Source organism: Citrus clementina, unplaced genomic scaffold (genome assembly GCF_000493195.1).
Source record: "Citrus clementina cultivar Clemenules unplaced genomic scaffold, Citrus_clementina_v1.0 scaffold_8, whole genome shotgun sequence".
Lineage (NCBI taxonomy): Eukaryota > Viridiplantae > Streptophyta > Magnoliopsida > Sapindales > Rutaceae > Citrus > Citrus x clementina.
The window spans coordinates 24,468,801-24,482,112 of record NW_006262022.1 but is presented as its reverse complement, the minus strand read 5'-3'; the positions used below and the strand labels follow the sequence as shown (position 1 = coordinate 24,482,112).

The 13,312-nt window shown below is 32.2% G+C and overlaps 1 protein-coding gene and 1 pseudogene across 1 annotated transcript; one reads left to right on the top strand and one right to left on the bottom strand.

The window, feature by feature from the left end:
- The first annotated feature begins 8,231 nt into the window (after positions 1-8,231).
- Positions 8,232-11,124, top strand: LOC18034586. The gene is made up of 6 exons (XM_006425014.2): positions 8,232-8,404; positions 8,511-8,615; positions 8,715-9,064; positions 10,038-10,130; positions 10,516-10,575; positions 10,672-11,124. Exons 2-6 carry the CDS (start codon positions 8,513-8,515, stop codon positions 10,861-10,863), a joined length of 798 nt encoding a protein of 265 aa, XP_006425077.1. The 5' UTR covers positions 8,232-8,404; positions 8,511-8,512; the 3' UTR covers positions 10,864-11,124.
- Positions 11,125-12,307: 1,183 nt separating this feature from the next.
- Positions 12,308-13,312, bottom strand: LOC112096485 (annotated as a pseudogene).

Sequence of the window (13,312 nt, the reverse complement as noted above, 5' to 3'; positions counted from 1 at the left end):
GCTCCCTTTTATTGTTGACCAGATGAATAGTGACATACTATATATTATTGGCGATCTCTTGGACTCTCAATCTTTCATCTTTATATATATATATATTTTTTTTTCATCTTTATATATATATATATATTATATCAGTTTGTATATATAGTATCTGTAAGTATAGTATTTCTTTTTTATATGAATGTGATAGAGAATTTTTTTCTTTAAAGTAAGACATTTTTTATTAGAAAATTACTATTATAATAACAATAATGATAATTTTCTATTAAGGATGTCCAATAAAGTGAGAGCACTGTTAAAATATAAAAAAAAAAAATTCCAATAAACTGTTATGAAAGAATCACTTATTATTGAGTATAAAATAAAAGAAGGACGAGTGGGAACGCACGGTTAAAAGTTTTTGTAAAGTAAAAACAAGTTTTCGTGAGGAGTCACTTTATAGCGTCTATACTCTTAGTGTAATTAGGATTTAGGAGAAACACTTGTGTTGAGTTATCATACCACCTAGTACCAACAGTGTTTTGTCCTGTGGAAAGATAATGGGTCTCTAAATGGGACTCATTAAATTTAAAGTAGGACTTATCTTAAAACTTTTTTAATTATTTTAAAATTTTAACTTTTATTAAAACTATATAATGGGATAATTTCTAATTAAAAGTTCCTCTTAAAAGTCAAATAATTTTTTTCTTTTAAAAAAAATTAACATTTTATAAATCAAAAGGTTATTTTTTCCTCTAATTTTTGGATGAGAAATTTTTTACCGGTGGTTGTAAGGAACAAAAAAAAAATCATTTTTTTAATGGAAGAAATCATAGTATCGAAATCGAGTTTAATAACAAAGTTTAAAAAAAGGGACTTACACTGATAAGTTTTAGTTAAGGTTATTTTTATTATTTAAAAAGGTGTTAAAGGGTGTTAAGAAATATCTAAAAGAGTGCTTAAATTTAAAATTTAATATTAAAAATATCAATGAATCTCGTGATCGAACTTATTACTCTACTACAGGCAAAGGCACGATTGAATTGTTCCACGCAAATCCTTTTCCCCAATTAGTTATTGGTATTATGACACGTGTCATTCTCATACAGTTTGGGGCGTGTCAAGTTGGAGCTCGTGCATGCTCGATTGTCGATCAAATGAGCCGAAGCAAATGTACGTGGTGGCCAACTTATTGGCATGGGGACGCGTGTCATTCTCGCATATAATTTTTTTGGGTCTGTGCTTGTGACAGTGACATAAGTTTGATAACAAAAAATATCTTGAGCCCCAATGTCCCAGCAGAGCCAGCAACTCCCCCGATCATCGTAATTAGAAAAATTGGAGTTTTAATTCAAAAAGAAAAATGAAAATTATAACTAGAGGAAAGTTTTGACTGAAAAAAAAAAAAAAAAAAAAAAGAGATTTAGTTTTTATTAATTGCAAAGAAAAAAAAAATAGTTAAAATTAACAGGATAAAATGAGAAACACGAACCGATAGCCGTACCTTTGTTAACAAAAGTAAAAGATAATGAAATGTTGGAAAAATCCCAGGTCGGCTTAGAAGTGCGAAGTCACTCTCAGGTGGGCCCCCACTGGATAGGGACGGATTATGCTCCCTTTTTCTGATTGGCCCATCTTTACTCTTATCAAGAGGTCTTACTCCAAACCTAATAATATATAATATGCCCGTCGAAAACCTATACGTCATGGACACGTGTGTGGGTCGTAATGTCGGATGCTTTCCCAAAGGCTGACTGACTGCCCAAAGTAAGCTGGGTTAAGAAGTTCACCTAACCAGGGTGGGGAATTGATGAGTCGAGGACTCAGGGGGCCATTCTGATTTCTCCTCCGCCTCGTCGTGCCAGGGGGTAAAAAAGGTTAGTGATTTTGACATGCTTTTTTGGCTTTGTCGGTTTAATTTTTTTTGTTTTTTTCCCCCCCATTTTCGATTGCAATAATAATAAGGCCACGGAATTGGGAGTCACGGCTACCACACAACTCGTATAATAATAATAATACATACATACATACATACAGGTTTATACGGTAGAATAAACGTTTAACAAGATCTCTATACTCGCACTTGAGATTTATCCAACTATTCTCAGAGATTCGTCTGCCCATATCCCATATTTATGAAAGAAAAATTTGATATTGGGACTTAAAACTTATACCTTACCTTATACATAGAGAGTATTAAATTATAATAAAATTGTATAATCTATATTAATTCAGATAAAAGTTTAAATTTGAAATAGATTTCCCAGCGTTGTTATCATGCGTTAACAAAAAGTAAGAGAGTGACACTTTGAATGTTCTTGCCCTCTTTATTGTTTTTTTTTTTTATTTATTTATTCAATGAATTGAAAGTTGAAAAAAAGAAAAGAAGAGTATTGTTGTTGCCAGGAGGAGCATGATAAATGAAATATGTGCAGAGATTCTGCGTATCTCTGAAAGATCATGTGGTCATCGATCGTATACTGTTACTGTGTGTCGTTTCTTCAACTTCGTCTGCAGAATGCAAGGACACCAATTATTTATTTACTTTCTTAGAATGCGTTCAATTATAGACATCACTAAGATCGAATGAGACTTCAGAGTTGAATAGAGTACGTAAACAGCACTTGAGATTTTCTCGGAAATTGTTTTCCTAGGAAACTGATGGATCATAGCCTTCTTCCGTATAATATCTTCGACCCTTTTTTTTTTTTTTTGTTCCAGCAAGTATTTGTGTAATACACTCCACAAATTAAAATTTAGAATAAATCGTCGTATTCCAATAATATACTGCTATTTTATTTAGTGTAATTTACAATGTTGTCTTATTTAAAATTGGAATTTTTTTAAAAAAAAAACAACAACAACAGTAACACACTTCATAGTTCATGTACATCCTTAAAAAAAGAAATTTTAAAATACTTTTAAAGTACCATGTTAATCATATATTAAATAAATAATATTATAAGATATATTTATTTATTTTGAAGAATTAGCATGTAATTGATATATAAAATTTAATTACATACATGTTATATATATATATATTAATTGTATTACCTTTCATATAAAACAAAGTTCAATGCACGAAGTAAATTTAATTTAAATTGATTTACATCATATTTCAGAAAACACTAAAAACTATGCCGGAGATCTCTTCAAAATCTTGGAAATGCTTTCAAAATCTTTTTTTGGCAACAATGTTAGGGAATTATTTTGTTCTTGTGAATTGTGAAACTTAACTACTTGCTCATTTTTGGCTGGACAATTAGTATATAATTTGGTTCGCTGCCAAAGAAGTCAGCTATTATAATCTTTAAAGACTATGACCATTCCAAAAGAACCTTCCTTCTATTCCTTTTTGCTTTGTTCATTTATGCATACATGCATGCACCTAATGACATGCATTTTGGCCATGTAATGGAAGCATTTATTATTATTATTATTATTACTAAAAATTATATATATTTCATCAACAAAACATGTTCATGTTTATGTTCTGTCATATTTTGTATGAGTGGAGATTTCCAGATGAGCTCATATAATTAAGTAGATTTACTTCTTAACAATTATATTAAAAATAGTTTAACAAGGGTTCTATCGTAGAGAATTATAATTTCCTTGTTTGTTAAGATTTAATTACTTCTTCATTCCTATATAATTAATATCCACTAATTACAAACTAATATTTTGTTAGAAAAAAAAAACTGAAATCAAGAGAGAATTTTATTCACAATTTTGGTCCTCAATCTCGACTGATTGGGAAAAAAAATGGAAAAGAAAATTTGGAGAATAAAATTCTCTTAGCAAATAGAGAAATAAACAGAGTCAAGCGATGAGTTGTAACTTTTTTGTATTAGAAAGGAAGTGTTAGGTAGTGTAAAGTGCTCATATGAGTACTAATGCTTGCTTTATTATAGCAAAACTTGCCTAAGGAAGAGAGCAATAATCACCATGATTGCAATTGTATTGCCCATCAAAATTAACTCTCTCTCTCCCCCCTCTCCTCTCTTCTAATATGTTGGCCACTTGGTTGGATCGCTATGAATATGAACCCCAATGCCAATCTTAATTGCATCACTGTCATAAACTGTTGCTTTCACTCTCACTCGCCAAATCCACTTCCTTCGTGACAATCACTTTTGGATTTACAGGAGCAAAAATCACAACTTGCAAGGCTTTTCATAACTTCAATTCCCCCACCTCATTGTCACATAACCAGCCAATCATCAACGGGGTTTTCTCGACGTGTCCCATTTTGAGCCTAGGTTGCACCCAAAGTCGTGTGCACTGATTGGGACAATACCAATTTACGTCAAAACTTTTTTATATCATGGGTGGCCACAAACATTAATAGAGGAAAAAAGAAAAGAGGGGAAAGAGAGAATCAGGCTACGGTGTAACTGTGGTACCGTGCTACAGTTGCATCCAGTCGTTGAATGTACTTAGATTGATAGGGTCTACTGACATCTAACGACTGGATGCAATTATGTCACGGTACCACAGTTGTACCACAAGTTCCCCAGAAAGAGATATTTGAATCTCATGATTTTCCTTTATGAAAAAGGTGGCTTCTTTTACCTGAATTAGAAAGCTAGCATTTGTTCCACACATGCAAATTGCAACAGCACTTTAGAGTTCTGTTCAGAAATAAGACTATAGCCCGGAGACCAAACAATCTAGGAAGCTGCTTTTGCCAGTTTTGGGTAGAGATTACAAATAAGTTATTCTTTTCACATGGGTTTACAAATAACAACCTACCTAAGCTAATCTTTGATTTGTGCATGCATGCTTGTGATTATTGGTTTCACTAGAGTTAAAAAAAAAAAAGCTGACCATCATCCACGTTTGAAATTTGGGTGGATTGCTTTTAAAGATTCTAGTTGAGCAAACACTTGTATTTTCTATGAGTCTAGTTAAGAGACACCGTATGATGGAAAAAGCTATAAAATCTACTTATTATTTGATTAAGCTAATTGAAATTCGCTTAATGTCCGAAAGCATATCTTCAGTATGAGAAATTTTAAAATATCTCAGATGTACTACAACCAATCGATGCATGCATGATATGTGTAGTTAAATTTAATACAACCACCACTTGAATGATAATGGTTCAAAATAACTGCACATATGTCATGACATCATTGTTTGTCGTATGGGTGACATGGTACCTCATATGTATTTTAAGATTTCTCCTTCAGTATGTCAACTCTTTTTGTTGATATTTTCAAAAAAAAAAAACTCTTTTTGTTGATCTTAACATTTTATCCATAATAATTGTTTGATGTTGGGAATATAAGTATCTTTAATTATTTAATTAATTTAATTTTTTAATCATAATTATTTGATAAATAAAATGCAAAATAAATGTACGCGTACTCTTTTTTTTTTTGGAAAATAATAAGTTAGATATATATATAGAGTATCTTATATTTAATAAATTTTGAAAAAAAAAAATTCAAGAATGTGCTTAAACAATTATTTGACTGATCTATAAACATAATAATTAGAACCTGTTAATTTTTTTGATGCAGTCTGGTTCAAAAAATTGTACCTATATAAACTTTCAAATATAAAAAAGGGGGAAAAAAGAAAGAAAAAAAACTCCTGACACATACAAAAAGATTGAAACCCTCGACGTTATTAATGAGTTTATAAACCTTAGCTAAAGCTACGATTCTTTAAAGAGAGGTAGGGTGAGCATATTCAAGTTCCACTAGAAATTTGTGGCTGAAAATTTACTATTTGGCAATTCGATCGCATAAGTGAATTCCCTTTCTATCTTTGTATCTATCTATAGAATTGATTGATTGATTGATGGATGGTTGCTTTTTCATTTCTTCTAAAAGATTTTATGAAAGTTGTATAAATATCTAAAAAATAAAGAATGTTTAAAGTGATGTCTACCTCCTTTCTCTCTTCCTCTATTCTTTTTTTTTTTTTTCCAAACCAAAAAAAAAAACTTCAGATGTTGCACTCAAAGGATACGATATTATTCATCTAAAAAAAAAAAAGGATACGATATTATTTTAATTTTTTAATGGCATCACTTGAATCATGAAAAAAATGATCGTACAATTAAAAAAGCTAAAAATTTAAAAATGTCACTTTCTAGTGGGTCCAGCTATGTGTAGTAACATACCACATTCTTTTGTCTTTTCCTAATCTACCGTTAGATTTAACTGCAGTGGCTGAGATGTTTCTCTTGGTTATTAACATTACACTCCCTAATGTTTACTACAAAATCACAAAAGTAACAAAGTTTAAAATATTGACACATAAGTCTGTGAGTTTACAATTTATTATTCAATAATATCAGAACATTTTAATTATATTAAAAATATAATTAAATAATGTATTACTTAACTATGTTATAACATTTAATAAGTAAAATTTGATTATTATTTAACAATTTAATATAACTAATAATAAATACTTGAATATTAATAAGTTTGAATAATATTAACTTAAAATTAATAGTAATCTAAATAATGATATAAAATATTATTACATATACCACAGTTCATTTTGCACCAAATATGATATTGTATTACAGTTTAATACACCTTAATAACACACAGTAATACAATGCAACTAATGCAATACAATATATTGTGTCAAATGACCTAGTTAATTTCACCGATAAATTGATTTATTCTTATATTTGAATTAATATATTTAAATTAATATTCTTTCTTATTAATTAATTAATTTAATATATAGTAAATCCATGTATTAATTACAAACCATATTTTATGATAAATATGAGTATGAATTTGATCTCTTCTTCTTAATTTGTATAGTTAATAATTTTTTTCACAATACTGATTCAATATACAGTAAATAATTTCAATATGGAATAAAAATATATTAATTTACCAATTAATAATTTTTTTATTGATTAATAAGAAGGTATCAAAAAGTGAGCGGGGGGTGGCAACTTGCTCGTCGTATATTCTTACATTTATGAGCTTGATAAATAAGTTTAGAAGCTTTAGTAAGAATTTGAATGCAAAGTCATTTTATGCTCCACACTTATTTGAGAATCTTTTTTCACATCTCATGTTCAATAATATTAAGTGAGTGATAGAATTTAGTTGCTAATTGCTAGAGATATGGAACTGAAACTAGTGGGAATGTAAAAAGTTCAATTAATTTTTTATATCATTTTAATTAATTAATTTAGTACAAATAAAAAATTAGTTTTATCAGGGATATATTTGACATTTAGGTAAGTGTATGGAGTAAATTTTCTTTTCAAAACTTTGATGATGGGTGTGTGATTTAATAATAATTAAAAAAAATACCCTCACCTTCTGATTTAAAAGTTAAAAAAAATCAAAATAAGCAGGACTAATAAGTCAAAATTTATAATTACCTGATTTTTTTCTAAATTTAAGATAAAATAAGGATTACAGTGTAATTAATCCAAAAAGGACAAAAAAGTGTGGTATGTTAGCACTGTGTTAAAAGGATCCCACTTTCGAGTTCTCATTTATATTATTTTAAAAGTTTTCAGCACATTTTCATAGTGTTGTTTTTTTCCTCATCACTTTCACCACTTCTCGTCACTTTTCTGCTAGCTTTTTCGTCAATTTCTTGTCATACAATTGTCACTATTCCTTTTTTTTTTGGTGTTATTTGCTGTTAATTTTTTCATCTATGATCACTCGTTTTTAAGTTCATTAATACTTTTTTCTCATCGTTTAGTCATTTTTTTTTAAATTTTTAATCACTTATCATAATTTTTTTTTCTTGTTGCTTAACCAATGTTTTATTTATTCTTTCATCACATTCTCATTAGTCATTACTTTCTTGACACTTTTTGTTTTTATTTTTTAATCATTCCCATTAATCTTTATTTTCTTATCACTTTTTGGTCATTCTCTTATGCATTTTTTTTTTTCAATAAGAAAATTTATAAACAACACTTGCATAATTCACTCTCATATTCATTTTTTTTTAAAAAAAAAACACAATAAAAAATGACTTTTCAACGCATCCTTCACTTTGCCCCAATTTCCCCTATTGAATTTCACATCACCACTGTTTTTAAAGAAAGAAAAAAAAGGGGGAAAAATTCACATCACCAACATACATATACACTCGGAACACCTGGCCTTCAATCTAAAAGACCGCACGCTTCAGTGCAAAAAATTACACTATAATAGGCCTCAGTTCAGGGCCTGGCTCAAGACTTACAATTGAAAAGCCCAGGCTCAAATTTTTTATTCGGAAAGTTTCAAAAGGATCTACAATTAGTGTAAATTTACACAAATAGCCTAACCTACGCTTTTCCAAATAGTTTGGTCATCGTTGTAAATTGCCCCAAAACCTCGATAAGCAAACAAAAACCCTAATCCCTAAAGTTCATACTTCCGGATTGGGAAGCAGCGATTTGAAGTTCCTGGAGCTCAAAAATCGACAGGTGCTTGGCATCTTATTCTTAAATTCTCTCGTTGGTTTTTTTTTTTTCTCTTTCACCTATTGTTTTAATAAAGTTTCAATTTTTATTTTCTTTTCTTCTGTGCCAGAAATGAAACTTGCTCGTTTCGCGTTCCGATCCATTAACGCTAACTTATCACAAGAATCTTATCGATTCAGTATCACTAGAAGTCTCTCTACGAACCCATTTTCAGGTACTTTACTTTTTTTTCCAAGTTTCATATTATTCTATTAGTACTGTTCTTTTTGGACTGCTTCAGTGCTTAACTTCGGAATTTTTTTTTTTAAATTAGGTAATGGAAATGAAAGCAGTCAAGGTAATAACGAGCCTGCTGATGAGTTTGAGCGTCGAATATTTGGAGGGGGTTACGGGAATAGTTCGGATTCTGGTTCTTTTTTCCGAAAGCTGGACAGACTGCAGAATGCTGGGAATATGCGCGGTGGGCCGGGTGGGGGAGGGGGTGTCTCATTGGATTTGGAAGATATGGGTGAGAGTGTAAACACTACGTTATCGGATGGAATGCAAGGCAAGTTGAGGGAGGCGGCTAGGCATTTTGAGTATGATTCGGAGGAAGTAGATAAAGACGATTATGCTTTTAGGCCTGATGTTAGTTTTAAGACCGGTATGACTTACGAACCTAAGGTATGCAAAGTGCAGTGCATGTGAGAATGTTGTCCGTCTCACCTGTTAATTGCTTGTTCTGAGTTATTATTGCTGTTTATTTGTGTTTCTTCCCATGAAAAACTTGTGTATGTAATTTACCACTTTAGTGGAGTCAATAGATCCGTGATGTTTAATGCAATTTGTTTACTGGGTAAAAAATAGTAAAAAAGACACTTGCCAGATTGCTTTTCAGATGTTTAAGGAGGTTCTTGGCTTCCTGAATGCATGTTGTAAAAAAGCGAAGCAAAATCTTATCACTTATTTAGAATGAATGATGATTTCTGCAGTTTAGATGCAGATATAAGGCAATAATGAAAGGAAATTAAGTAATCTTGGAGTTTTTTATTTCTGGCAGTCGGGAAATATATAGAAAGCTCTTCCCATACTACATTGAACTTTTAGCTAGTATGCTTGAATTGTGTTTCTGATTTTTGGATCAAAAGAGAACTGAAAAGCTGTCAACATAAGGTTCAGTCCTTGTAAATGCTGAAGTGGAATGATATTTGATTTTTCAGTATATTATTACCTTGACTGGATTCAATGGAAAGATGGACTTGAGAATCTTGTGCATGAATATTTTAACATTGGTGATGATTCCTTTATTTGTTTTGCCTTCTTCTGAATACCTTTTATTGTTTAATGTTTTGATCATTGGTATCAATGTTACCCAAGCATATCTAAACTTGCATGTGTCCAGGCTACAAGGTGAATGCATGAATCTATTATATAAAAGGATGCCAAACTCTTTGTAGGCAGTTATTTCATCATCATTTCTGCTAAATGGATTCCCTAATGCCAATTCTTTTGATTAACACTTTGAATGACAATAATTTTGTTTGTGTCCTCCGAAAAATAAACGAAGGCTTCAATACTTTTAAACTCTGCCGTTATTACTTCCGGTATTATGCCTTTTTTTTTGGGCCATGCTTGAGTAATATATGTCTTTCTGCAGGATCTTGATCTTAGAAAGCCAGGAGTACGTAAAACCAGAAGGGTTGAATTTGAAGTAACTACAAAGAAGGTTCTAGAAGATGCTGATTTCAGGGTCAGTATATAATATACTTAACATATTTGATCATCTGTCTATGACCAGACCTTGCTCAAATGTAGGCTTTGTTCATATTTCGAACCTAATTGGCTTTTACTCACTGCCATGTCTAGCATGCTCATATCTGTAATCATTTTTATTTTTATGGTATCGATGCACCCTACCCAATCCCACCCCAAATTAAACGTTCCCCTAATATTTGAACCCTTAATCTATTGCTCACGCCAAGAGGCCCATCAACTGGGCTATCCTTTGGGGATTGCTCATATTTTTATTCTACTATCAAATGACTAGAATAATTTCTTTAATTGTATGTCAAATATTGCCTGTTTCTGCACTGTCTACTCTCTTAGGATCATAAACTACTCTCAATGTGGTGCAGAATGTCAAGTTTCTTACACAGTTTATAACAGAGGCAGGAATTATCATCAAGAGGAGCATGGTAATGTTGTTAAAATTCTTAGAAAAGACGAATTTATAAAAATTATGATTAGATGTTAATTTTTCTTATAAATATTATTTGTTGTTCACTGTGAAGTCTGGCATTAGTGCCAAAGCCCAGAGGAAGGTTGCTAGGGAGATCAAAACAGCTCGAGCATTTGGTCTAATGCCTTTCACGACTATGGGTACAAAATCATTTGCTTTTGGAAAAACGATGGAGAATCTTGACGAGGATTATCAATATCGGACATATGACAGACGGGAGCCTGGCGATTTTGACACAAAATAACCTTTTGGAGTGTAGAAGCTCGTCAGCTGCTTATGGCGGCAATACGAAACATGACCTTGTAGAGGGTGTATTAGCAGATAATTATCAATTCATATGTTTTTTTTCCATTGGTATGTACATTTGCTTCTATAATAAGCACCAAGTATTAGCCTAGATTTTGAAGGCTGTGAGCAATTTTGATTAGTGATGAAACAACTGTGATCCGAATTACAATTATGGTGTAGAACTCAAGGTATTAGAAATTTTGATAAATTGATCCAAGGTTTGCATTTGTTTGTTGACATTAGCATACCCAATATAGTTGACGGTAGACAAGATTGAACATTCATTTTGATTACAGCCAGAACCAAACTTAACGGCGAAATTATAATTCTTTGTCCTTGGGAAATTCAAGTTTGTCTATTTAATATGCATAACAATTCATATATTGCAGGAATTCTGAAGTGTGACTACAGCTTCACGAAAAAGGGAGTTTTTTATAGCTCCAGTCCATTTGGCGAGTTCTGTGTTACTTAAAAGGATAAAGAATTGAAGTATATAATAAACAAAGAGAAAAAGGGTCACGAATGTTACAATACAAGCACAAGCCAAAGCCAAGGGAATTTTTCAGAGCGGAACTTGAATCCGTTAATGATTTGTATGGTTGATTGGGTTTTCCTAAGCTATACTTGTTATAATTTACAATTAAATTTTTTTAGTGTAAAAATGAATGACAGAGTGGTAGGATCAGTTGGACTGGTGGATAACTTTTATTTAACTATAAATTATATTAAATAAGTTAGGGAGATTCATAGATCATTTTATTTACTAAAATAATAGTTACCCACGTACATTTTACTCAAATATGAGGGAACTTGAAAATTTTTATTTTATACTGTTTTTAAGCAATAAGTAATTTACAATTAATTGATAATACATGTGAGCAAAACCCAAAAATCTTTTTTTTTTCCTTTTCTAAGCAATTAAACTAACCCCGATTGTGACTTCTACCATTTACACACGGTTTAACACCAGTTGAAATAAGGTGCAATATTATTATACTTGGGTTATTTTTAGGTACCTCCCCTGAGGTTTAGTGTATTTACAGTCGGATAGAAAGTATCCACGTAATTACAAGTACCTCCCCTGCCGTTGGTATCCAGTTAGTTTGACCGTTAGTCGATCGTTAAATTTACAAAATTACCCTCCTCTTCAAAATTATAAGTTATCTTTTACACTGGTTCTACATTTTCATTGAAATTTTCCCTCGCTTCCTCTCGCTTTTTCTTGACCTCCAAACAAAAATATTTTTTAATGATTCATCAGTAAACAATAGGATAACAAGATGCAGCAAAGCAAGCAAAACTTTAAAACTGCATCAAATACAAAATGATCCACACAGCCCCATCCATAACCTTATTCAAATCCCGAATGGTCTTCAATCAACTGAAACCAAGCTGATTTTTTCCTCCAACTTTCCCACCACCCAAACACACACTCCTAAGAAATTTAAACCTAACATCCTAGTACAGATCAATCTCAGTTACAATTACACAAGCACCGGCTTGCTTCAAAGTAGCAGCACAACCATTGCCAACATCACCATAACCGCAAACAACAGCAACCTTTCCGGCAATCATAACATCAATAGCTCTCATCAAACCATCTGGGAGCAAGTGGCGGCATCCATACAAGTCATCAAATTGTTTCCCCCATTGCATTATCAAACATTAGTATTTAATTTCTTCCAATATTTCAAACATTTAATGAATTGATGGTATAAAATAAAATAAATTTGAGATCTGACGCAAATCAAAGTAAATTACCTTGCTATTGGTGACAGAGTCATTGACATTGATGGCAGGGAATAAGAGGGTTCCATTTTCTTGCATCTGGTACAACCAATCTGAAACTCGGCGTTGTCGGTGGAGGCCGGGTCGGGTAGCTTCCGGGTCTTCTCGTAGATCTCCTCAGCTTTGACTCTCTCGTGGATCAACAACGTGGCGTACCACCGTCGTCAATGATGAGATCTGGGCCGCCGCCGCGACCCCAGTCCAGAGCTTTCTCCGTGCACCACCAGCACTCCTAGTGGGTCTCGCCCTTCCAAACGAAGACGGAGGCGGAATTACATGCTATGGCGGCGGCCACGTGGTCTTGGGTTGAGAAGATATTGCAGGACCACTAGCGGACTTCGGCGTTGAAATGGGCTTCAAGAACAGAGGGGAAGAGGATAGTTAATTTAGTGGAGATTCGTTCTTTTTGGAGCACAGCCAAGATGGTCCTAAAGGCAACTATACCCCTTGTGCGTGTTCTGTGTTTGATCAATGGGGCTGATAAACCACAAGTGGGTTACATCTATGAAACCATGGATCAAGCAAATGAGACAATTAAAGAGGAATTTAAGAACAAGAAAACCCAATATTGGCCAATTTGAGAAATTATTGATGAGATATGGGACAATCATCTCCAT

Coding starts and splice junctions, on each gene's coding strand:
- LOC18034586 (XM_006425014.2), top strand. CDS start 8,513: ATGAAACTTGCTCGTTTCGCGTTCCGATCCATTAACGCTAACTTATCA. Junction 10,131..10,515: donor TAGAAGATGCTGATTTCAGG/GTCAGTATATAA, acceptor AATGTGGTGCAG/AATGTCAAGTTTCTTACACA. Junction 10,576..10,671: donor TTATCATCAAGAGGAGCATG/GTAATGTTGTTA, acceptor TTCACTGTGAAG/TCTGGCATTAGTGCCAAAGC.